Source organism: Megascapheus bottae, chromosome 5, assembly GCF_031878675.1.
Source record: "Megascapheus bottae isolate mThoBot1 chromosome 5, mThoBot2.hap1, whole genome shotgun sequence".
NCBI lineage: Eukaryota > Metazoa > Chordata > Mammalia > Rodentia > Geomyidae > Megascapheus > Megascapheus bottae.
The window spans coordinates 73,866,362-73,893,553 of record NC_143513.1 but is presented as its reverse complement, the minus strand read 5'-3'; the positions used below and the strand labels follow the sequence as shown (position 1 = coordinate 73,893,553).

General features: G+C 39.8%; 1 protein-coding gene across 3 annotated transcripts in view; it reads left to right on the top strand.

Annotated features, from left to right (window-relative positions):
• The window catches only part of Dgki (diacylglycerol kinase iota), a 402,899-nt gene that overhangs the window by 357,053 nt on the left and 18,654 nt on the right, over window positions 1-27,192 (top strand). For all 3 annotated transcript variants that reach the window (XM_090333372.1, XM_090333371.1, XM_090333370.1), the window contains 2 exons: window positions 21,739-21,776; window positions 25,679-25,799. In XM_090333372.1, coding sequence (XP_090189498.1) covers window positions 21,739-21,776; window positions 25,679-25,799 — 159 coding nt within the window. The remainder of the gene's footprint in view (window positions 1-21,738; window positions 21,777-25,678; window positions 25,800-27,192) is intronic.

Below are 27,192 nucleotides of genomic sequence, written 5' to 3'. Positions count from 1 at the left end.
CTTTTCCCCATGCTGTTCATGAAGAAAATGACTACTTCCTTTGTTCATATCAATAATTTTCGCTTATCTGATTTCATTGTTTTGGAGAGTGTTCTTATCCACTGATCATGATCATTCTACCAAATGGTTTTTCCCCCCGTTGTCTAGGGCTTAATATGAAAATTTGATATTTTTTTTAATCAGGTTCCTCTGTTAGGCTGACTTCTTTGGTATGATCAAGTAGTTAACCTTAAAATATATTTACTAAATGAATACATTGAGGAAATAGGGAATGAAGGCTAATATTTCATGCTGACACATCATAAAACGTGTCTCAATATTGGACTGAAGTTGTATTACGTCCTAGGAAGAATCATCGGGAAAATTGTTTGGGCCCATTAAGTCAAAATTAGGTAATCAACCACCTAACAGTAACCTATTATTATGTGCTATTTTGCTGATTGTTGCTGGTCTGAATGAATTTTTGATTGCATTTTCATAGGTCCTTGGGTTTCCATGTCCAAATGATAAACTAGACATTGTTTGAATTAGTTTCACCCTTAATGTTCTTTGGTTGCATTTGCTTTCCCATCTATAAGAATGCATTCTCCATTCATAAACAGTGGCCGGGATTCTGAATTGCAATTGTCTGATCTGTTAGGACTTATTAAAGGATTATGATGTTATGAATGAACATATGGAGACCCTTTGAAGCCTTGGTGGTGGCTGCCACCAGAAACACTTGCTCTTAGCGTTAAGAGAATTGATTATGTTAACAACTCATTTATTTGATTAATCAAAGAAATTGTATCAAATCTAGAAGGTTATTATATTTTGTGACTTTTGTAATGTGTTAAATATCCAGGCTTCTCAGTTTGTTTCTGCAGCTTTTAAAAATGGTTTAAACGTGTAATGCTCACTTTGTCTAAATTTATCTAATGGTTTCTCGTCTTCTAGTTAATATATGTTTCGAAACAAACCCTTATATTTTTTGGTTGCAAGTATTTTCTATCTAGCACTCAATATATTTTCTTAGGTTTACCTGTTTTAAGATTTTTTTGTTTGCTAAGAACAACATAAAATCTCTTGAATATCTCACCATCCATCTTACATGCCATTTGTATACCATGACAACCTTGAGCTATATTTGTAAAAGAGGGAAGTCAAGCTTTTCATATTTATAGTAAAACCTTTGAAGCACATTGTCCAAATGGACTTTGAAATTGGAATGTAAAAACATGCATATAATGATCTTCTGTTTTGCTCACTTTCCACCAGTTACCCTGTTTCCTACCATAACCACTGTTTTTGAGACAATTCATTCTATACAAATTTAGTTTTGAGAAGTCCAATCATCCTGCCATACTTCATTTCTAAGGATGCTTTTCATCAAGAGATCAATTACATGGATGTATCATCCATCCTTCCTTGATCTTGGTGTGTCATTTTTACCTGTAAGGCTAATCACATATATTCTGTGTACCTCATAGATTGTTGTGCATTCTAATAGGAAATCATCCGTGAAATTGCCTTCTGGTATGTTAAAAGTGGCTCTGACATAATGTCATTTTTCTCTAGCAACTAGGTGGTCAGAGAGAAAATACAAATTTACAGATGATGTTTGCTTAGCCTTGCATCTGGCCTCAATTTGAAAAGTTAAATGAAAGAGATTGTGTGTTGGTGGCACATGACTGCAGTCCTGGCTACGCAGGTGTCTAAGCAGGAGACTTAGAAGAAGACCAATATAGATGATTTAACTAGACCATACCTCAAAAAAGAAAGGAAGAAAGAAAGAAGAAAGAAAGAAAAAAAGAAAGAAAGAAAGAAAGGGAAGGAAGGAAAGAGAAGGAAGGAAGGAAGGAAGGAAGGAAAGAAAGAGAGAGAGAGAGAGAGAAAGAAAGAAAGAAAGAAAGAAAGAAAGAAAGAAAGAAAGAAAGAAAAAGAAATTATTGGGGAATGGTTAAGGGGAGATTTCTCACTTTCCATTTTATCTTAAGCATCACCTTTTTATTGAAAACCTTTCTATGCATAACAGAATAAAAGTAAAATATAATTTATTCCACAGTGCCAAAGTAAAGGCTGAGTTCATGATTAGAAATATGATTATTCAGAATAGGCAATATAAGGCAAAGATGACCTTTAACTTGTTTCTGTGAGTGTGGAAGAGTATCAAGGTCATTGAGAATAAAAGCTAAAATTTTTTGAGCACTTACAGGGAAACACTGTGCTGAAATACTCCACATATATCATTGAATTTTACCTTTAATATATAATGCCCTACAGTAGATGCACTTTTCCAGCTTTACAGATGGTGGGGAAATAGCCCCAGAGCACTTTTAAGTAAGTTAAGAACTCCTGACTAGTAAGTGTACAGTTCATCTTCAACACTAATTCTGAAAGTCTAGCCCTCGTCTTTTATCCACCACATTGCTGGGAAAGCCCAGAATTGACTGTCAACCTTAAGGTGAACTGACAGAATTATCAAGGGTGGGGGTTGGGGGGGAAGGTGTTTCTGCCTTCTAACAAGAGTTTATTTACTGCTGTGTAAGTAATTTCTTTTTAATGACAACACAAAACAGAACAAAAAATAACAACCTCTCTCTCCTGCTGGGGATGATTTCATCCCTGTAGAAAAAGTGAAATACCAATGTCACGTTTTCTCATCATTAGTTAACTGAGTGAAACCCAAGCTTCAGGGAAATGTGCCATACCACATCCCAGTGGGAACATTACATTTTAATGCGACATCTGGAAGCTGGAGTCCTACTCCTTGTCAGGAGATAAGCTTGGCAGTGATGGATTGCCCTGTCCTCTGAGTTTTCTCTGCATTTAGTGCCTCTCACTTCATCATTTAAATTGTTCCCGGAGCCGCCTCCTGTGCCCAGGCAGCGACTCTAGCTCTCAGCAATTTCTGTCATCTTAGCACATTAGTTTATGGACTGCTCAGAATAGCCGTTCTGATGGCCGCCACCTGTGCCAGCAGACAAAGGGAAGGGCTTTGTCCAACGAATGTCTGTCCTACAAAGTGAAAGACATTGATCCACTCTTTTGGAAAGAAATGCTGAAAACTCTGCTTGCTTCCCCTGGGGACCATCAGAGCAGGCATCCCTCTCTTGTCCCATCTCCTTTATTTGTCATGGCTGTCACCTCTACAGAAGCTTTTGTTGTCGTGGTGGTGGTGACAGTAACAGCAGACAAGGATGGCACTCACAGATGACAAGGATCCAAGAATGAATGTGGACGTGACTACATCCGGGTAGGACCTAGCTCTAGGTTGTCATTGTTTACCCTGGCTAATTTATTTTTCTCACTAATATAAACATATATTCATTGATAGAATTTTACTAAAATAGATGCAAAAATGTGTAAAAGAAGCAGGACACTGGTGGCTCATGCCTGTAATCCTAGCTACTCAGGAGGAAGACATGCAGAGGATTATGGCTTAAAGCCAGGCTGAGCAGAACATTTCACTAGCCAGCAAAAAAATAGGGCTAGGGACAGGGCTTAGATGGTAGTGCCTCAGTCTAGCAAACAAGCCAAAAGAAGGAAAGGCCTTGAGTTCAAACTCCAGTATCAAGCCCCCTCCCCTCACCAAAGAGTGTATAAAACTTTACTCTGATTCAATAACCAAACAGAACTACTGTGATACATTCCCTAGACTCAGAAATAAATTTATTATAATCTGAGAACTTTGTTGTTTGCCCTTCCATGTTCTCTCCTGCAGAAGTAATTGCTATTCTGCCTTTGTGTCATTCATGTTCCTATTTCTTTGTATGCTTTATATACTTACCAATTGCGGACACACATGTGATTATACACACATCTATTTCTTGTATGTGTTTATATTTAGTTTTGCTTCTTTCGGACTTTGACTTATTGGATCACAGTGTGTATGCTCCTGCTTTTGTTTCTGTTGTTCAAATACTGCATGTATGATTCATCCTTGATGAGCAATATATTTGTTTCACTAGTTTTTCATGTGGCATAATGTGCTATTGTACAAATAAATATATAGCAGTTTATGGATCCAACTCTGATCTTACTTACATAGGCCATGAAGTTTTTTGCTATTGCCATTTATACCACTATGGAAATTTGTCTTTATATTCTACCTGTTGTGTCCTCTAAAGGTTAAATCTATGGATGGTGTAGGTAGGTAGTAGATCACATGCTCATTTAACTTCACATTAGCATTCATTTCCTTACTGGTCTACAAAACATGCTATCTTTCTTTATCTGGATTTCTGGGGTTTACTTTTCTTTTGTTTACATACACTTCATATTGTCTTAATTGTTCCGATTTTGGCTTAAATCATGATATCTAATAGAGGATTTACTCTGTAACCTGTTCTTTTGTGGGAATGTCTTAGTTGATCGGTAGCTATTTCCTTCAGGAAAGAGCAGAACTAGGGAGATGATTCTTAAAACCAGAAGAATTCAGTGGAATGAAAAAAGTCAGATGCTTTTCTCTTGTGCATAAGATATTTATTAATAGAACTTGATGAGTCAAGTTAGCTGGTAATGAAGAGGGAAACATCTGTACATTTCTCAATTGCCTCTCTATTGGCCATCAGAGTATGTTGTTTCACAGTGACCTTGGGATGTCAGTGCAGAGTTTGCTAGAAGGGCATTGTAGTTCTACATATGCAGGTCCTTACTATGTATACCCCCACTGGCCTTCTAATTAGACTGAAACATTTTGTTGTTCCTTTGTTTTTGGTCATGGAGTTTGACCTCTGGGCCTGGCCACTGCCCCAAAGCTCTTCAGCTTTTCTGGTGGTTAATTGGAAATGAGTCTCGTAGACTTTTAGTGCCCAGGCTGTCTTTGAACTGCGATCCCCAGATCTCAGCCTCCTGAGTAGCTAGGATTACAGGAATGAGCCCAGTGGCTGGCTCTTGCTCACTTTTGAAGCTTATCCCCACTGTGGTTTACCTTATTGTTACTTTAGTGAATTACTTTACTTCCTGGATTACAAGCTCCTCTCTGGACCTTATCTGTCTTGTATTTGCTTATCCATGTGGTGATACCACTTCCTACTCTCCCTCTTACAGATAGTTTCATAATCTTCCATTCAGATCCTTCTTTAGGACGCATTAATTCTGTGTCTTGGAGACGCCTCCACAGAGACTCAGGGCAAAAATGATGAATTTTCCTGACATCTCAAATGCCAATGATTTCTCCTTCCTTATCCACCTACTGTTTTTCTTTCTCTCATTTTTTTGCAATGTATGCCAAATTTTTCCTCCTTTATGGTGGTGTTGTTTTTCTTAATTAATTATAAGCCCTGCTTGAATAGAGACATTGCTGTATTCTGTGCAATTCTGTACTCTGGCACATAATTGAGTATCTCTATTCAACGTTCCCTGTTAAATCTGATGCACTCTGTAGTGTTGGCAAACAGAAACTTCCAGTGCACATTTTTGAATTCCACTGTAGCCTCATTAATAGTGTTTCCTGTTGAAGCAGATAGGTCAACCATAGTGACCAATGTACTGAAAAGATGGCCTTTTACAGTGCCCTCGGTGGGTGTGCCCAAAAGGCTGTGTGAAAAAAAAAAAAAGAATGAAAAGGAAAGTATGTTTCTTGTTGGTTAGTCTTCTGTGCAGAAAGTAGATTCTCCATTGCTGATAAAAGAACAAAACAAGTAATGTGAAACAAAATGAAACAAAAAGTGTACCTTGGAATTTCCAGAGTCTGGTTATAATATTTTATCTATGTCTTGATCTTACTACTCCTTCTTATTCCCTTTTTATTAAATCTTATTATTTATTGTAACCAAAAGTCCTTTTGATCCTTTGGGTTTCTTTGGAATTCTTTGCTAGTGATAATTATCTGTCTCTGAAGGCATGAATGTAAAGGTGGCTATAGAGGTGGCTATAAAGTCTCTTTAGTAAGACTTATCTATGACACCTATGACATGGCTTAGATTGTCTTTGGGCTCAGAAAATAGTAAGTGAAAGTATTGAAAATACTGAAAAATAAGACAGTAGAAGAAATCAGGGAGGGTTTTGAAGAAGGAAAGCTTACTTGATTTGGGGTTTAGTGAAAGGAGCAGAATATCAAACACTATATCTACAACATATCAATTTATAGCAGAGTTTATTCCCATTGTGATAGATCCCCTTGCTGTTTATAAAGGAAAAGATGAATTCTTGACTTTTGGTATTTGAAGAACTGATTCATAATGGTAGAAATGAAGAATTGAAATAAGGCTGCATTTTCTGTGTGTATGCTGATCCTGTGGTTGAACTCAGAGCCTGGGCACTGGCCCTAAGCTTTTTGTGCTGAAGGCTAGTACTCTACAACTTGAGCCATAGTTCCCTTCTTGCATTTTATCATTTTTGGTAGTTATTGGAGAGAAGAGTCTCAAGGACTTTTGTGCCTGGACTGTCTCCAAAATGCAGTTCTCAGATCTCAGCCTCTTGAGTAGCTGATAAGCATGAGCTACCAGCTCCTGGCTGAAGTATGGCTACTTTTTAAAGCTTATTATGTTTCTGTATGACTTTTATAAAATGACACAACTAAGTTATAAAATCCTCCAATGTAACCAAGGAGCCACTCTGGCACAGAGGGGGTTACTGTTATATGATCTTTACCTGAAGATAGCCCATTTATCCATTTGTCTGTTTTTCACCTGGCTAGAAATCCTGATACACAATAAGAAATGTCCACATCTACTCCAAAAATTATTTTATTTTATGTTTTCATCTGGACGACTTCCTTTTGTAAAGAAATACTTGGTAGAGTGCTAGCATTAAGCAAAAGAATGATTGCTATATCATGCATGATTCCAAGTGACAAAGCAATTACATTGCCACCGTTCCATGTAAAGCCTAGGAGATCATTCCTAGATGTCTTGCTTTCCCCTCAGTGTCCCAGTAATTTATTTATTTATTTATTTATTTATTTGCCGGGCTTAAGCTCAGGGCCTGAGCACTGTCCTTGGACTTTCTCAAGGCTAGAGCTCTACCACTTGAGCCTCAGCACCACTTCTGGCTTTGTTCTATGTATGTGGTACCGAGGAATTGAACCTGGGTCTTCATGCATGCTAGGCAAGCACTTTAGCCACTAGGCCAAACTCCCGGCCCCCAGTGTCCCAATAATTTAAAAGCCATCTTTTCTGGCTATTGTTTTGTTTTACCCAGTCTGTACCTACTCTAATCTGTGCAATTCTGGATAAAACTGGGTAAACATTTCTCAGTCTAGCCCTCTTACAATACTATGATGTCAATTTAAGGCCTCCCCAGATTTCTTACACAAGTCTTCATTTTCTGAGTCTATTTTGGGTACTGCTTTCTAGCATCATACAACACCTCTCCATTGGCTAGATTCATTCTACATAGTACTCTGGAGGAGTTCATTCATATGGCCAATCCTTTTTCCAGAACACTAAATTGATATTCTATGCTTTTCCTCATCACAGCCAGACACCTATAGGATAGACAGACCAAAACTGTATCCCTCTGGACCAATCAGTGAAATGCTAGGAAAACAGGACCTGATGTCACCACCACCATGGCATGATATCCTCCTCACTAAGTACTATGCCGAGTCTCCAGGATGAGTCTCCATCCTAGCTTTATTCCACATATCTTTTATTTTTTCATTGAGGACATACTAACTCACTGAATACCAGTTGGCATTTTACCTTTAGCGCATACTCAGACTTGTTTTTACGTTCTTGTTTCTAAAGCGTGACGTTGCTTAATTTAGCATGCTGTTGCAGTCACAGTTAAGACTTAACTCACTTTTCTGAAATGAAATATTTTTCTATCTTCCAATTAATAGCTCGCATATTCACCATGATATATATCAGATTACAAAACTAATGTTTTAGTAAAACTTTCTTGCAAACTCTAATTCTCTTATCTACCTTTATGCCAATCACTGAGTCTGTGTTCTAGAAATCCTTCCTGAAAATGGCACATTTCTGCTGTATATGAATTCTGTAGACATGGGTTCCAAAGGTGATTTTTACAATATTGATTCCCCCTTTACTTTTGTCTCAGTGGGAGATATTTGAGCTAACTCTGTCCTTCTCTGTCAAAAAAAAAGGGAAAAAGAAAAGAAAAGAAAAAGCCTTCCTCTTCCAGAGTTCACAGCTTCTGCTAGGTAGTGATAAGATAATGTGCATTGTGATACCAGGTGACCCACAAACGTATAATCTGTTTGAGCTCCATAACACATTCTTCTTTACTTGGATCCCTGCTTTGAACAACATTCCCCTTGCAGTCTTGAAGTTTGGTCAAAGCCAATAACCATCCATCATTTTCAGATCTGCTTGCAACTATCACTGAATGAAATACAGGCATATTTTTCAACTTGAGTTTCTTTGAGAGGTTTGAAGGACACTGCTAAAATCCATCATATGAACTCAAGGAGACCAAGCAGGGGGGAGGATTTGGAGGGGAGACATAAAGCAGATGCCCCAATATCATCTCTTGACTTCTCCATAAAAGCCAAGAGTGCTTCCTGCTCTGTGAGACAGCCATCCAATATTTACTCTTTCTGGTGTTCTCATTCCCCCTCTCTCTCTTAGGAGTGTGTGTTCATTAACTGGATGTCAGAAAAGCCAAACTAAACAAAGTTAGTCAATGCAAATGAAGTTTTGTCAACATTCCAGGAATAAAGCCCCTTCAGAGAATACTAGAATTCCTCTTTAATCTCTCACATGGCTTAGTTAGTTTGCAATGTTAGATTTAACAGATATCATTCAAATGTTAAAAAGGGAAACAGTGTTATTACGTACTGTAAGTACTTTGGGTTCATGACTTAGTGAGGTATAATCATATTAAAAACCTTTCACAAATAGAAAAAATCCTCCCTATTTGTTCAAACAATATTTATTGTGCAGTTAACGTTGTTTCTGTAATATTGATGCTAGAAATGAATATATTTTTCCTAGCTTGAAGTGACTACTTGGATATCACATTAGACACTGGTACTATATTAAAACTATATTGACCCACACTACATCCAAATGTGGTATTAATCACTAAAGAAAGTATTAATATTGTCCAACATGTTTTTAAGAACTGCTGGCCCCCTTGTGATTGCTGGTAGATACTTAACATGGCTGGCCGAGGGTCATATACTGTGATGACATCTGTGTCATTACATGTGAGGTATGTGTGTGCTCCACTAGCCCCTTAGTCTATGAGGTGGTTTTCACTAACCAGCATTTAAAGTACATTAGTTAGCCCATGAACTTGACCTTGGTGCATCATTAGTTGATATAAGATTCTTCTTTGATATAGACTATCAATATTTCTAGTCTTGCAGGCGTGTTTTCCTCCATATTTAAAAAAAAAAGGCCATTAGATTCCCAAGAATATTTGTGAATCTTTGGAAATCTAGAATTGATTTCCAAGAATGGGTACTTTCTAACGTGTCTTTCTCAATTGCGAAGATAGCCAGCCAAATCACCAAGCTACTGTGACTCAGCCAAGTCACTATTCAGCACCTTCTACATTTCCTGTACCATAGAAGTTTTCCAGAGAAATATGTGGCATCGTTGAAATATAGAGAATTTTTAAAAGAAAGAAGAAAGAAACCATCATCCCTGAACTTGTGGCTTTATTGCAGAGATGGAACTTAAACATGTGAAACAACTTACAAATTTACCACAACAGATACACAAAGGGGATGAATGAAAGAAGTGGGACTGTCGGCTCCTCTGGCAGCGGGGTGGAGGGAGGAGAGGCTGGCTGCCAGGATGCAACACTAGATTGAAGATGTTTGTTGTTTCTCCACACAGAGAACCTCTTCCATGCTAATGGGGGCTTCAAAAGGATTGCAGTGGCAGATGGAAAAAACCCATATACATCCATGTGCACAATTAGCAGGAACTAATTGAATTTAAGGATTAAACTCTGTCATTAGAGAAAAACAAAATCTACTTCAATCTCCCCTCTCTAGTGACACGCTGTAAAATGGAATTGGCGCAGGTGATGTTTTAATATAAAGACTGCGGTGGCACTTAATGTGTTTTTCCATGATGAGTGAAGGATAAGTCATGTAAGATATATGAATCTTACCCTGCATTCCATACTTTTTCAGTGGAGATCAAGCTGCTAGCCAGAGGGTGGGGAATTTACTTATTTCCAGTGAAAGTATGAGGAATAGTTCACTGGCTTTTGGTGACTGCAAGTATGATTAGGACATGGAAATAGAGTGTTTCTTTTCTCCTGTGATTACTAAGCATAATCCAAAAGGAGCACAGATCTTAGATTTTTCTAATCATAATCAAATAACCTCCCCAAGTTTCATGAACTTGGGACATGCAAATTGAAGTACATTAGACTGTTTTAAGTCCTAACGCTTCTAATGCCAGTGAAAATACAGAATAATGACTATATTCAAGAATATATTACATCACAGGGCCGGGAGTGTGGCCTAGGGGTAGAGCGCTTGCCTAGCATGCACAAAGACCTGGGTTCAATTCCTCGGTACCACATACATGGAAAAAAGTCAGACATGGTGCTGAGGTTCAAGTGGTAGAGCTCTGGCCTTGAAAAGTCCAAGGATAGTGCTTACGCCCTGAGCCCAAGCCCAGGACTGGCAAAAAAAAATATGTTGTATCACAATTCTCTTGATCTAATGATGAGAGACATCATATTTTCCTTTTCTGAATCAATGTTATTTCCGGTTTGGCCACCAGACAGCTTGTACCATCTGCTGCCCAAAGCCCGCTTCTCAGATACTCATTTCTCAACACAGCTCACCTCTGTTTACCTTATCACACACGTTCTGTTCAATTCCTCTAGTTGTAAGCAGCCAGCCATGTCCACAGGAGCAACACAGTGTGAAGGCTTCGCTCACTGAAACAGAATTTAGTGCAGTCAACCCACATTGCAAAGGTAATCGAACACTCAGTGGTACAGAGAGTCATGGTGAATTATGCTAATTGGGCATAAATGGGAAGCAGCTCAAGAAAATGACTGTAATTAATATTATTTTACATAGACATGCTGAACAAATCCAAGATGGGTGAGAAAAAGCAGAAATTAGATATTTCTCAAGCCCTCTGCATTTTAATCTAGGCTGAGGGGACTTTTTTGGCAATCAGGGATAAGATAGATGACAAGTAATTTCTTCCAATAAAAGCTAACATGCTGGAATTTTTGAAAACATAATCCATTAGAAGAGATTTGTGACTGTTCTTGAGATGACATGCATATCTGTATCAATTCCCTCTTATGGCATAGTAAGCCAGCTCAACGCAGTGTCTTCTTAGTGTACAGCAATTACTTAATTTTGCTGAAAAAGGCACATTTGAGGAGAGGTTCTGCTCCACTGAGAGCTGAGACCCAGTTTCTATCTGGCCACACACATGGCTGCTGAGTGAGTACTGGGGTGAGCTGCCAGCCGGTTCATGTTCTGGGGCTGCCCACAGGCTTCTTAGGTCTTTTTTATTGGGAAATGGTATCTGGATTCCCAAAGCAACCATCCCAAAGCAGGCCCAGGGAGGCGGCCACCTTGCTTTGGAAAGTACACAGCCCCTTTCCTGAATATGGGGTTTCCTTCAGTCAAGGAGAGACAGGTCAGATGTACTGGACAGTCACCTTGCAAGCAAAGTGTTCAGAAAGGAGGGCATATGTCCCTGCTTTTGGAAAGTACAACACAATTTGCACTTGAGTTGGGGCTGTTTTGAGTCAGAGTGTTCGGTGCAAACTTTTACTGAGTGTTAGAAATGTTCCAATCCCTAGCCTTTGCCTCCTGGGTCACTTACAGGAATGTATTGAATATCATATTTTCCATCATGGGTTATCTTAGCAGGTATGTGTTAACAAGACTGGCAACTGTTTCTGTGAAGGATGCTTTCTTGGAGCAAGAAGAAGAAAGGCAAAATGTGACACTTTGTAGACAGCATTATCCCTTCCTACTCACTCACCTTGTAAGATGACTTTGTCCAGTGAGTACAGCCCGCACCCTCGACAAGAGGCAGCTGCAGGGCTTCTGTGGGATGGGGCTTCATACTTTCCAAGCCAAGGTTGGACGCCTCTCTGGGCCTGCTTTGGGATGGTTGCTTTGGGAAGCAAGCCATAACCCCCCCACCCCAATAAATAAGACATAGGAGCCTGTGGGCAGCCCCAGAACACGAACCACAGCAGCCATGTGTGTGGTCACATAGAAACTGGGTCTCAGCTCTCAGTGGAGCAGAACCTCTCCTCAAATGTGCCTTTTTCAGCAAAATTAAGTAATTGCTGTACACTAAGAAGACACTGCGTTGAGCTGGCTTGCTATGCCATAAGAGGGAATTGATACAGATACGCATGTCATTTCAAGAACAGTCACAAATCTCTTCTAATGGATTATGTTTTTCAAAAATTCCAGCATGTTAGCTTTTATTGGAAGAAATTACTTGTCATCTATCTTATCCCTGATTGTCAAAAACGTCCCCTCAGCCAAATTAAAATGCAGAGGGCTTGAGAAATATCTAATTTCTGCTTTTTCTCACCCATCTTGGATTTGTTCAGCATGTCTATGTAAAATAATATTAATTACAGTCATTTTCTTGAGCTGCTTCCCATTTATGCCCAATTAGCATAATTCACCATGACTCTCTGTACCACTGAGTGTTCGATTACCTTTGCAATGTGGGTTGACTGCACTAAATTCTGTTTCAGTGAGTGAAGCCTTCACACTGTGTTGCTCCTGTGGACATGGCTGGCTGCTTACAACTAGAGGAATTGAACAGAACATGTGTGATAAGGTAAACAGAGGTGAGCTGTGTTGAGAAATGAGTATCTGAGAAGCGGGCTTTGGGCAGCAGATGGTACAAGCTGTCTGGTGGCCAAACCGGAAATAACATTGATTCAGAAAAGGAAAAGTATGATGTCTCTCATCATTAGATCAAAAGAATTGTGATACAACATTTATCTTCACTACAGTCCTTTTTTTCATTTCCATTGGCACCGAAACAGCTGGAGCTTCAAACTGAAAATAGAATTTGTTTTATTTTGTACGTTGCCTAATTACAAAATTCTTATTTTTCTCAGGAATTACTGGGGTTTCAACTCAGAGCCTTGTTCTTGCTAGGCAGGTACCGTAACACTTGAGCCTTATCCCTAACCATTTTTACTTTAATTCCTTTTCCTCATAGAGTATCGGTATTTTACTTAAGACTGGTTTCCAGCAGCAATCTTCCTACCTGTGTGTCCTGTATAGTTGAGATTACAGGCATGATTCACTACACTGGCTCTCAGGAAATTCTGTTTTAAGATTATTTGATTTAAATTTCTGGCCATCTGTCTTCAAGCAAAATAGAGGGAAGAAGCAGCTTATTGTGACCTTGGGAGAGTGGCAGGAGTGGAGGGGGCCTGAGAAGGGGAGGAAATGTTTGGCTCACTAGAGTGTGATGTTTCACCCCAAGGGGCAATTTACATCTCAAGGGTCTCTTCCCAAGTCCATGGCAGGAGAATGTTAGAGATGGGTGTGAAATGTAAGTACATAGAAGAGATAGGTTAAAATTCTAGTTTTGTCCCTGCACATACAATATTGATTAACAAAGATACAGAATATGCCAAATCTAGCTAGGTTTATGATTATGAATCAAACTAATTCATTTCCTAGGTCTCCACACACCGTTATTTGTTTGGCATTTTAGGTTTTCACTTTAAAATTTTGTGCACTAGGCAGAGGTCTTAGACATAATTTCAAAAAAGATTTTAGTCTGTCTGTGATGTCTCTCTTGTTTAAATACTTTATGTGACTTTTATTTCCTTTGTTGAACCTTAAACTATGTCAACATTGTACAAAAACCAAACCACCAAAAGTTTATGTCTTCAAAAGTAAAAATATTGGGGGCCGGGAGTTTGGCCTAGTGGTAGAGTGCTTGATTCCTTGGTACCACATATATAGCAAAAAGCCAGAAGTGGTGCTGTGGCTCAAGTGGTAAAGCCCTATCCTTGAGAAAATCCAGGGACAGTGCTCAGGCCCTGAGCTCATGCCCAGGACTAGCAAAAAAAAAAAAAAGTAAAAATATTATACTTTTTTTTGGTGGAAGTTCTGCACTTAAACTCAGGGTTTGGGCACTGTGCCTGAGGTTTTATGATTAGTGCTAATGTTTTAACACTTAAACCATAGCTCCATTTCCAGATTTTTGGTAGTTAATTGTAGATAAGAGTCTCATGGCTGGCTTTGATCATGATCCTTAGTTCTCACCCTCCTGAGTAGGTTGGATTATAGCCATGAAGCCACGATGCCTGTCCTATACAATACTCTTTATTACACTAGTGGCCATTAGTGAGCCGAGGGCAATAAAATTACTTTGGTAAGAGACTGTTACTTCAAATCTTAAAATAAAAGCTGAATCTCAAAGAGTAATCTTATAAAATAAACATAATTACACAGGATTTTTTATTTACTTTTGTGTATAGTAATGTAGTTATTTTAGTGTATTTATGAAAATTTGTGACATATTTTGTATGTGTCCTTACCAGGTTCTGTATGTTTTTTATTCCTAAGTACTTTTAGCAGCAAGTCAGTCATCACAGCTCTAAAACTATTCTTTTACAAGAATGATGCAACAAATTTTAAAACTGTAATTTCTTTTAGTCCAAAATGGCCAGGTCAAAAGCATCAGTTCCTGGTATTCTACTGTAGATAGAATTTATCTATAAAACAGTGCTGGTTTTAATCTACAAGTTTTCAGGAGTCAACCGAATCTTGGTAAACTAAATCACCCAGGGTCATAGCTTGCTAATTGTCCTCTCACTTAAATCCAGATTTGAATCCAGGCTCTATTGCAACATGTCCCTCCCTGTTTATCAAGCCCCATAATGCATTATACTATCTGCCAAAGAAGGAAGTGTGTTTTGAATGTTGCTTTGTGTGCTGTTTTCCATACTGCTTTGTGGATTGTATTTTACACTGCTGTATCCCCACTGCCTTGCCCAGGGCCTGGCAAGAACAAAACACTGGAAATTTGATAACGTACAAACGATAGAAGCTTATTTTGGTAGTTTCTGGAAGCGCAGAAGTACAAGATCAAGGAGCCAGCAGATCTGATGGCTAGTAAAGGTTTCTGCTCTTTCTAAGATGGTGCCTTCTGCTTAGTTCTACTGCAGTAAAAACTAAGAGGGATGATGTTTCCTGGGCCCTCATATGGCTGAAAAGATTGATGGGGCAGGAAGCTTTGTAAGGGCATTGATCTTTGTTGTGAAGGTGGAGACCTCATTAATGACTTCCCAAAGGTCCCCCTTCTAAGTAACCCCCACACCATGGGGAGTGTCAACATGAATTTGATGGGGGGGGACACAAACCTCTAAATCATTGCCCTTGTCTTCTCCCCTTCCCAGATTCTCCTTTTAAAGGAGGGTCACCTATCCAGATCTTATGTAGGCCAGACTTGATGAAGATGAGCCATGAGAAGGGGAATGGCAATTCTCTCCTGGAAGGCTCTGCTTTCTGTTTTAGGATACATAAGGGACAACATTTGTATAAACGTTCAGACATAGAAGGAAAAGTAAACTGTTTCCTGCAGACTGGTTCCAATTGTAGCCTCTAAAAGTAGCTCATTGCTCAATTCTCTAGCCTGTCCCATTCCTGTCTAACTGTGCATATGTTTATACAATTTATTTTCCAGGAATGTATTCTTCTTTTACTCAACCTTTATATATCCTAGCAACAATTTGACTTCTCTCACTTTGGGAAAGTTGAAGCATTGTTTTATTCATTTATTTATTTTTTGTGTGAAATAGTTTTGAAGAGGCCATAAAGGAATACTCAGAGCTTATGAAATAAGGAATAATACTGTAATCATAACAGCTCATTATTTGTTTTCAGCTTGATCTTTCAGAAGTTTGTGGTTGGGGGTGGAATATTAATGGCTTCAGGCTGTCTTTATGCAGAGGAAATCTTAAACAACAGTCTTCATAGCAAAGGACATTAATCAAGAGAGAGAAGTGAGCCTTGTTCCTAATAATGTTTGCATAATAGCTACCCTTGGGTGTATTGCCTGGCTTAAAAATAAATATTCATGCTTTGCATCTCCAGTACAATGGAAATTATTTGTGGTTATGATTCTGTTATGTGATCCTCTCTCTATTCATGGGGACTTCACACTGGGAGGCTGTTGGAAACCAACAAGCATAAATAACAAAAGTAGAAGCTGAAAGAAGCTCTGGCCCTGAGCCTTGAGGGAAAAGAAGCTAAGAGCGGGTCATAGCTGTATTTTGAGAAGGGGAAGAGCAGAATGGAAGTGGCCTGCAAAATGACCTTTGTATGGTGCCTGACTTGGTTTGAACTCTTTAGTCAAGTGCCCAGTCTTGGTGGGTACCCACTGGAAGGGAATATGTGCATCTGTGTAGCAGGTTACATAGGATATTACTGTCTACTTCTCATGAGGCAATATAGAGGTCTTAGGCATCACGGCTTCTTTATTCTTTGTTCTGGGGAGGGGCAGTATGTGGTCTGAACCACTCAATACTTTCTAGGCTGGAATCTAATTCTCTCTCTCTTTTTTTTTTTTTTTTTTTTTTTTTTTTTTGCCAGTACTGGGGCTTGAACTTAGAGCCTTGAGCTTTCTCAAGAATAGTGCTTGGGCTGGGATGTAGCTCAATGGCAAAGCGCTTGCCTAGGAAGTGCAACGTCCTGGGTTCGATCCCCAGTGCCAAAAAAGAAAAGACAAAAAAAAATACAGTTAAAAAAAAAAAAGAATAGTGCTCTACCACTGAGCCACAGCACCACTTCCAGCTTCTTCTGTGATCTAGTACTGAGGAATTGAACCCAGGGTTTTCTGCATGCTAGGCAAGCACTCTACCACTAGGCCACAGGCCTAGCCTAAGGGACTATATCTTTTGAGCCATGTGTCCAGTTTTTTTTAGCTTAAATTATTTCCTTTAATATAATCTTGTTCTTATTTACATATTTGGTCTGATACGTAAATATGAGATTAGTTGTACTATGCCCAGCTTTTTCATTGGTTAAGATGGAGGGTCTCAAAAACTATTAGTCAGGCCAGGAGTTTGGCCTCGTGGTAGAGTGCTTGCCTAGCATGCACTGACCCAGGTTCGATTCCTCAGTACCACATACATAGAAAAAAAGCCAGAAGTGGTGCTGTGGCTCAAGTGGTGGAGCACTAGCCTTGAGAAAGCTCAAGGACAGTGCTCAGGTCCTGAGTTCAAGTCCCAGGACTGGAAAAAAAATTTGTCACCAAGTGCCGCTGGCTTACATCCATAATCTTAGCTACTCAGGAGGCTGAGAACTGAGAATTGCAGTTCAAACTAGCCCAGGCGATAAAGTCCGTGAAACTCTTATTTCCGATTGACCACCAGAAAACCAGAAGTGGTGCAGTGGCTCAAAGTGGTAGATCACTAGCCTTAAACAACAACAACAACAACAACAACAACAAATCTCAGAAACAGCTCCAAAGCCTTGAGTTCAAGCCTGAAGTGAAAGAAAGAAAGAAAGAAGGAAAGAAAGAAAGAAAGAAAGAAAGAAAGAAAAAGATTTGAGTTGACCTTGACCTGGGATCCTCTCTTTCTCAGTCTCGTGAATAGCTTGGATTACAGGTATGAAATACAGTGGTACGCTGGGCACTATAACTTTTAACTTCTACTTGTGACTTCTGCTCTTCCTTTGAGAATTTATTCTACTTTATGAATGAGTTGGATCAAAACTCTTAAGAAATCTGTGAACTGTGTAGCTGAACAGTATATTCCAACTGGGCCTCTTTTGTGGATGGAGTTGTTGAGAAATTAGCTGTGCTGTATAAATAGACTGACCCGGGTGAAATTTCTTTCTCCTTTCTTCTTTCTTTGTCTCCTACTCTCTGTGTGTTTCTGAGCTTTTGAGTTCTGAGACATGGTCTTGAAACCAGAGACTCTGCTTTTATCTATTCCAAGGCTTTATATATGGAGTGTTCCCTCATGAAAATTTCCTCCCTTTTCCCCTGAAATCTGGATATGCTACTAGAATCAAGAGAATACCTTGGGGTATAAAAATACAAACTTCATGGTTCCCTCACATCTGTGACCTTCTTTTTAATTATTATTATCTTTGCATAGTTGTACATGGGATTTCCATTTAACGTTTATGTGTGTGTTTCTTGCTGGAGTCACCCCTCCCATTATTTTCAACACTTTGCTCATACCTTCACCTGCCTTATCCAACTTTCTAGTTCCATTTTAAGCTTGTACATTAAATATTCTGCCTGTATTTGCTTATAATTCCTCTCTCCATTCATCTGCCCTTTGTGTGTGTGTGTGTGTGTGTGTACACATATATGTGTTTATTAATTTACTTTATTGTTACTATAGAGGTGAGATACAGAGGGATTACAATTGCCACGTCAGGTAATGAATACATTTTTCTTTCGTACAGTGTCCTGTGCTCCCTCATTCTCTCCCAGTGCCTCCTTCCCATCTCCACCCACCAGACGCATAGTTCACTTTCATCAGAGTCCAGTGAGTTTCATTGCTGCGTTTTCACCCTTCTTCCCTTGAGTTCTGTACCTTCCTTCAACCTTTCCAAAAATAAATGCTTGAAGGCACCCTATCTTAGGTAAAGAAGAATCATCAAAAAATTTAAATTAGAACTAATATATAGATAGACTAAAAAGAAAAAAAGGTCTCTTGTGTCCATGTGTTGAAGTTCTTTTCAATATGCATATTATTTTATATAACCATGAAGATGCACTTTGGCACGGTGCCTTTGTGTTTCTCTCCTAAGAGTATCCTCACTTAACATAATTTGTAATTTATTCTACTTCCATCCATTTCCTTGTAGATGACATTGTTTCATTTTTTCTAATGGCTGTGTAAAATTCCACTTTACATAGGTACCACACTTTTTTTTTGATCCACTCATCTATTGTGGGCTTCTGGGCTGTATCCATATCTTGGCTATTGTGAATAATCATCTGCCCCTTTTTACTAGCTTCCTCCCCTGCAGCCAAGACAACAACCATGATTTATAAGACTTTCTCCAACTTTACTTTCTCCTTCTTTGTCCTCTGCCATGTTTTCTGCCTAGAATTCAAGCACTGCCTTTGGCTAGTTCCTTATCAATGCTTCTCTTCTTATAGGTGCTGTGTTAACAGAGGAATGTCTATCCAACTTACATGCCAAGTTTATCTTTACTAGAAGGCTCCTTCTAAATGGTTCATGTATCTTTTCATACACTTGCATGCAGTCATTAAAGCAGTGAAATCCTCCCTCAATTACAGTCTATACCTCCTTTTGAATGCCAGTGCTATGGCTTGAATTCAGGGCCTGGGTGCTGTTCCTGAGCTTTTGTGCTCCAGGCTTGAGCTGCAAGTTAGCTTTTTGCTTTTTGGTGGTTAATTGGAGATGAATCTTACAGTCTTTGCTGACTGGGCTGGCTTTGAACCATGATCCTCAGATTTCAGCCTCCTGAGCAACTAGAATTATAGGTGTGAGCCATGAGCACCCCGCATTATAAAACGTGTGTGTGTGTGTGCGTGTGTGTGTGTGTGTGTGTGTGTGTGTGTGTGTGTGTATGAATCAAGGGCTTGAACTCTGGCCTGGGTGCTGTCTCTGAGCTCTTCAGCTCAAGGCTACCACCCTAGCCTTGAGCCAAGCTCCATTTCCCCATTAGAGATAAGAGTCTCAGGTCCTTTTGTGCCCATGGTTGGCTTTAAACCTTGATCCTCAGATCTCAGCCTCCTGTGTAGCTAGGATTATAGCTGTGAGCCACCACACCCAGCTATAAAACACTTTTTATACTTTGGTTACTGCTATAGAGATGAGAAGTACAATTGCTCGCCCCATTTGCAGAGGAGAAAATTGAATGGGAAAGATTGAAGAACCCATTTCATGTGCCCACCTCATAAATAGTGATGTTGAAATTACACCTTCACCCAACATTTTTTCCACAATAAGGTGATCCTGATGGTGGTATTTTCTGCTTCTTAGAGTCTAATAGAGCTCTTTATATAGTGAACCTTTTGGGGGGGCTGGATAGATGACTGCATTGTGATGTGAAATGGGTCTCTGCCTTAAGAGAGACAATTTACTTAAAACACTAGAGTCACATTTACAAAATGAAGAGAGGATGACGTTTTCTTGGGTTCTTTTGACACGTAGCCTTCTATTCATTCCCTTGCTGTTACATTTCTGTCTTTGTCCTCCTGCTTTTACTCTTATTTGAGCAGTCAGCGCAACTACTAGTTTGAGTATGACTGCAAAATGCAAATGATCACCCTAGGATTTGGAGGGTGATGGAAATCCAGCATTGCTATAGCTTTGAATGAAAGGAACCTTTCCCCAGTCCCTTCCTTTTCGCCATTTTCCTTCATTTGTCTTCTTGCTTTCTCCTTCTTCTCGTAATGAAACTTCCCTTCTCTTCACCATAAATTGCAAGATTTCTGCCTTGGCTAAGTGGGGTACTCAGTGGCCATGAATGAATGTAACAATCCCTGCCATTTGCATCTGCTTACCCTTGGCTTGTGCTTTCCTACTGTATGTTTGACTAATACTGAATGAAAATTTACTCAAGAAGCCATTTCCACACTGATATAAATAGCTCCCTTTGGGGGTCATAATAGTTTTCAGATGCACATCTATTTCCCCCTGTAATGTATTATATTTTGTTACAACTCATTTAAGTTACCAGAGCTCTTTTCACAATAGTCATCTACAAAATTAGTGACACACATATGGTTATTCTCTCCAGAATGAAATTAAAATAGACTTCCTTCTCTTTGCTATCTCTAGTACTTTTCATGTTCACTTGCAGCAATGAGTATTTACTCATCATTATAACATTTATAGTTTAAAAGATTCTTTGAATTCCTAGAGAACAAAGTAGGAGGAACTGGCAAAAAAAAAAAAATCCACTCAGTGCCAGGGGCTTAGGTCTATAATCCCAGCTACTCAGGAAACTGAGATGTGAAGATCTCAGCTCAATGCCAGCCTACACAGGAAAATTTGTGAGGCTTTTATCTCCTATTAACCACACATACTCATAAAGTACAAAGTGGAGCTGTGGCTCAAGTGGTAAAATGCCAGCCTGAGTGAAAAAGTCAGTACTCACATTCTTAGTTCAATATACAGTCCTATAACACAGAGAGAGAGACAGACAGATGGACAGACAGACAGGCAAACAGAGGAAAGGAGTGGAAGGAAGGAAGGAAGGAAGGAAGGAAGGAAGGAAGGAAGGAAGGAAGGAAGGAAGGAAGGGAGGGAGGGAGAGAGGGAGGGAGGGAGAGAAAGAGAAAGAACCCATAAACTGGCGCTGGTGGCTCACACATGTAATCCTAGCTATTCAGGAGGCTGAGTTCTGAGGATCACGGTTCAAAGCCAGCTCAGGCATGAAAGTTCATGAGACTCTTATCTCTAATTTCCAGAAAACTGAAAGTGGCACTGTAACTCAAGGGGTAGGGCGTTGGGCTTGAACTGAAGAGATCGCCAGAAAGAAAGATGATCTACTTTATCTCTTACTATTGTGGAAAGTGAGGCTCGTTTTAAATGGTTCACCCACTTCTCCACAACTCTTAAGCTAACATTTGAATCCAATTGACGTGATTCTAAAGGTTCTGTTGTCTTTAGTATACCAGGGCTGGGAGTGGAGGATGAGGAGGGGATGCAGGAAGGCTCTGGCATAGTGAATGAGATTGATACCGCAGGTCTTCATCTGTTTGATCAAGATGCAAATGTTGGCATATTTCTCCTTTTCTGGTTCCTATCAAAAGGTAGACTTCCTCTGCAATGCGTTCACCCATCCTTTTGTAGAAGACCCCTTAGGAGAGGGTTTTCTACTAATGAGATGTCTCTCTCTTTTGTCTTCCACAGCGATTTTGCAGGCAGTCATAGCTGGTGATCTTATGAAGGTAAGATACCCTCCTATCAAAACTTTGGTGGTTCTGTTAGAACTCTAAGTCAGCATCATGCCTCACCAAATTTCAAGAGCCCATAGGTCAGTTATCTGCCCCAGCTGAGGAGACAGAGGAAGGATGCCTTTTGGGGACTAAGAAGAGGGAATGAGAGGAACTCCCATAGCATGCCAGTGTCTCCCAATAGCAAAGGGCTTGAAGTAGAATTCCCTGATTGGGACTAGCCTGGATTCGTTAGCATGAACCCTATATTCCAAGGAGGCAATGAACACATTGCCCAGGATTTCTGCTCAGCATTCTTGCTGACATTTAACGAATTTAAAGAGACAGCAGTTAGGATGGACACGTCTGTAGGAATAACCTGGACGTGACCCAGAAATACATTCTAGAGCCCAGGGCTTCTATTTTCCATTATTATAATCATACTCCAGGGGTAATTCAACCACAAAGGATTGTCTGGTTTATTCTGAACACTTCAATGTGTGTTTCCATTTGCTGGTGAATTTAATTCACAGGATAGGAAAGGACCCACCACCGGCATGATTGAGTTCAGATGATGGTTCTAGTATTCACTTCTATGTGTGGCTTTATGCAATAATTATTCATTTTGCCTCTGCTTACTTTTAGTCTGTAAAATGGGATGATACTATGGCAATGTATCTTTCCTTGATTTGTGATAAGGGCTGAATGATACGTGGAAGAGCTGTCAAAGCTGCCCCTGCTAAAAAAGAATGACTCTAAAATGTTAGCTATTATATATATATATATACTATATATACTATATATATATAGTATAGTACAGTATATATATAGTATAGTACGTGGAAGAGCTGTCAAAGCTGCCCCTGCTAAAAAAGAATGACTCTAAAATGTTAGCTATTATATATATATATATACTATATATACTATATATATATAGTATAGTACAGTATAGTATGGTATATATATACTATATATACCATATATTGTGTATATATATAATATATATATATATACTACCAAGTTACTCTGTGTTCTTTTACAGAGCTAACATAATATAGTCTACCAGCATTCTCAAGTTCTTCTTAGTTTCATAGTCATTTCTGGCATGGGGGTTTATGAATGCTCATGTGACTGTGTAAACCTCACTGGCGTTGGTCTGCCCTAGGACATGGAGCCGCCTGTGCCTGCAGCCTGTGCCGCCATCTCTTCAGCCCATGTAGCAAGCTGGTAGTGCACACTGAGAAACCCAAGAGCTTACAACTACCTTTTCCTTTGTCTTCTTTTCTTTACTGTCTCATTTCTTGGATTTTTTTAACCCTTTCTTCCTCCTTTTTTTCTTCCCTCCCTCCCTCCTTCCCTCCCTCCCTCCCTCCCTCTCTTCCTTCCATCCATCTTTCCTTCCTTCCTTCCTGCATCTGTTAAATACCTCAACACTTGGCCTACATTTCTAACAGGTTAGGGGGAAGTATGTCAGCCAGCTGCCATTTGTAGGCACATGACTCTGACAATGGCCTCTGCGCTGTGTTTTAGATGGTAGTGTCAGCAGCGGTCGTTGGTGAGGAAGTGCTCCTCAGCAGTGCATGTATGAGTCTTACCATTCTCAGCAGTGGTGAGTGAACACCATCCTAGCCTTGCAAGGAGCCACATTCACTTCCATAGCAAGGAAGCTCTGTCCTTGCTCTGAATTGCTTCTAAGCCAGAAAATTTTGAAAAATACTGTACATTTCATACCTTTTCATTCCATCTTCAATATGCTTTTAGGGTAAGCAACCAATTTCTCAGGTCCTGGAATGTATCACTCCATTTTTTCCTACTTAACAGAGAATGATTTGAAATATGGGAATTTGCTATGCCCAATTAATTATCTTACATTTTATCTTATACCCATTCCCTAAGTGGCTGAGACGTGATTTAGTGACATTTCATTTAGTGAAAAAAGGAAGTATAGCCAGGTTCAGGTGGCTTATGCCTATAATCCTAGATACTCAGAAGACTGAGATCTGAGAATTGAGATTCAAAAACAACCCAGGCAGGAAAATCTGGGAGACACCTTATCCCCAATTAAACTACCCAAAACCTGGAAGTGGAGCTGTGCCTCCAGGGATAGAGTGCTAGCCATGAGCAAGAAAGCTTAGAGATACCAAGCACCCAGGCCCTGAGTTCAAGCTGAGAATTTTTATTTTTCAGCCTTTTCCTTCCTTACGTATAATTTTTCCTTTCAAGTCCCAAGTTTTTCCTCCTTTCTGTGTCTCATCTTCACAGTATTCTCTCATTTCTCTCTTCTGTGTGGAAATCACAGTACACATCAAATAGTAAAGTGGTATTTTGCGTATAAGGAAGAGATAGATAGAGATCACTACAGATATAGAAAAGAGAGGATGAGGGGGGAGGGAGGGAGGGAAAGAGACAAAAAGAGAAAGAAGCACAGGCACAGACAGAGATAATAACAGAGAGAGAAGAAAAAAGAGAGACAGATACACAAGTAAGAGATAGAGAAACAGAGACAGAAGGAGAGAGACAGAGAGAGGAGGGAACAGAAGGAGAGTCAGAGGCAAAGACAGACACACAGAGAGGAGACACAAAGAGAGATAGAGTGGGATGGGTAGGTCAGCTAGGGAACAAAAGACCTTAAGAGCCCCTCCCCCACTTATCTAGACTAGTACTTGTATCACTGTGCTACATAAGATGCCAAGGAGCTAGTGTACTTGCCACCATGCTTAACAGCCTCAGGGAAGGGCAAGGTGTTGGAGTGTGCCTGGGTCTGTATTGTCATCCTTTGGGCAGCTGCCCATTCACAGTGGTGGGGGCTGGAGGTGGGAAATGTCTCACAGGACAGTGTAGTTGAACAGAACAAAATTCTCTTTTCCATACTGAGATGTGGCACAGCTTAAGGCTGACAGTTCCTGTAGGTTCTGGGGTTACTTCCATTCTACTTCCAAGCTCCTTTCCCATATCCTGCTTTGCTTTTCCTGGTTTCCTCCCGTCAGCCCCTCTCCGCTTCTGTGTAATTCTTCATCCCTCTGTCCTTCCTGTCGAAGCCAGTGACTGAGTTGTATTTTATCTTTGCTTAAGACCTGTGTGGTTTTTTTTTCTCACTTGTCCACACACTACATTTTAGAGCTTCACAAGTGGGCTATTTGTCCTGAAATTTGGAGAGCAAGGTTTCATTGTACTTTCTGTAGTGTTCAAAGTCTCACGCCCAATTCTGATTCTCCTCTTCCCTAGTTTGTATCTCACACACTAACAACTATGTCCCCCATGCTAGTCTAGTTCCTGTCCTGCGGATTATCACTACCCTAGCTTGGTATGTGATACCTGATTTCTTATAGGCACCTGGTCAGACTTCAGATGTGTGTGTGTACATGTGTGTGTGCATGTACATAGATGCACACAATCATGCAAACTTTTGTGCAGGACTGAAGAGAAGCAGCTCTCTGTATTTGTAGTAAGGTTTATTAAAGGTGAAAGAACAACTAAAGGACACAGAAAAGCAGCTTTGCGAAGCACACACAATCTCTTTTCTGCTTGTAGTTATAATTATTCTCACTGCAGAGAGTGTTGGCCAACCTCAGGATGTTTTTGTTCTCATCTCTCATTCCTTTGAGACAGAGACCAGGGCTCAGCAGAGAAAAGAAAAGAATAGAAAGCAATTCAGCACATTTTCAGTTTCCCTGAGCTATTCGTTCAATACCCACAGAGGTTCTGAGGGTTGGTTGGCATGGCGGCTGTCTGGGTGAATGATGACACAGTCCGAGAATGACACTTGATCTCTTTGAATTTTCTCTGTATCTTCTGAAGCTGGAAACATTTGTGGTTTGCTTCATGACTCTTTTTTTCCCCCTTCTTTTATGGCTGGGTGGCCATTCTCCTTGTTTCGTTATTCTGTCTGAGCTGCTTTCTGTATGTCTTTCTTCCAGCTCATGGAAAGCTATAAAAATGGAGGCAGTCTACTAATTCAGGGACCAGACCACTGCTCACTCCTTCACTACGCAGCTAAAACTGGCAACGGGGAGATTGTGAAATATATCCTTGACCACGGTGAGTAGGCACAGCCCCCTTATTTATCCAGGAAATTCACCATGGCGTCTTCTAAGCCAACAGTCATCTAAGCTTTCTTCACAGTGGGAGACATTCTCACCAGCTTTTGGCTATCTCCCTGACCAGTACCATGTGTGGGCCATCTTAACCAAGCAATTGATAAAAACAGCTTTCATGGTTATATATTTATTTAGGCTATTTTGGAAGGTTAATTAATGACAGAAAAATACCCAAAACAAATCCAGGTTGGCATATTGTTCTCTAATTTAGAATATTTTATAACTTAAGTACCTAGGGTTAGCCTCTAATCCCAAGTTATTATTCTAAGAATTCATGAATATGATTTTTTTTTTCTTTTGGTTTCTCAGTTTGGGCACAACTCTGAATCTACCACCACCCAAAAAGTAACCCATACATTAAGCTTTATCATCTTATTCTTCTGCAGTTCTTTTTGTTTTGTTATTGTTTTGAGATGAGATTTAATGTGTTGCTCAAGTTAGTCTTGAACGCCACATCCTCCTGTCTCGGCTTTCTGAATGCTGGGATGATAGGAGGTTCCACTACAGCAGACTTTACTTTCTCAGTTTTGATTCCTTGGTTCTCATTCATCTTTGCTACTCAAGTCAGTATTTGTTCTCCTTGAAAATTTCCAGCATTGAGCTGGGCCCAGTGGGTCATGCCTGTAATCCTATCTAATCAGGAGGCTGAGATCTGAAGATTAAGATTCAGAGCCAGCCCGGGTGCAAAAGGACCTGAGACTCTTCTCTCCAATTACCCTCTAGAAAATGGGAAGTGGGGCTTGGCTCAGGGTAGGGCGGTAGCCTTGAGTTGAAGAGCTCAAGGACAGCGCCCAGTTCTGAGTTCAAGCCCCATGATCCACAAAAAAAGAAAAAGAAAATTCCCAGCATTAATGCCTGTCTGTTTGACCGACAAACCACACTTACCTCCCAGAACACTTTGAATGCATTTCTAATTTAGTGTTAGATCATTTTCTGAATGTAGCAGATGATATAACATCTGTCTCTAAACATCTGTGAGAAGCATAAAGATATGATGAGCACCAAATGGGGACATTACATCTAACTTCTCATGTTTGCAGTGCTTCTGGAAATAAAATACAGGAAAATCATGGGCAGAGGAAGGAAAATCTGTTCACTTGACTGGTTGTAAGGGAAAAGAAGTGGACAACATGTATTGGGATCTGTGATCTGCATATAGGGAGATTTAGGAGGCTCTGTGTGTGTGTGTGTGTGTGTGTGTGTGTGTGTATGTGTGTGTGAGAATGGTAAGTCTGTGGCCTGCCCATTTTGCATTCATTAGATAGTAGATAACAAGTTTATGTCCCTTTTGTTACTCCTTTAATGCAGCTCAGAAAATGAATCATATCCTGTTC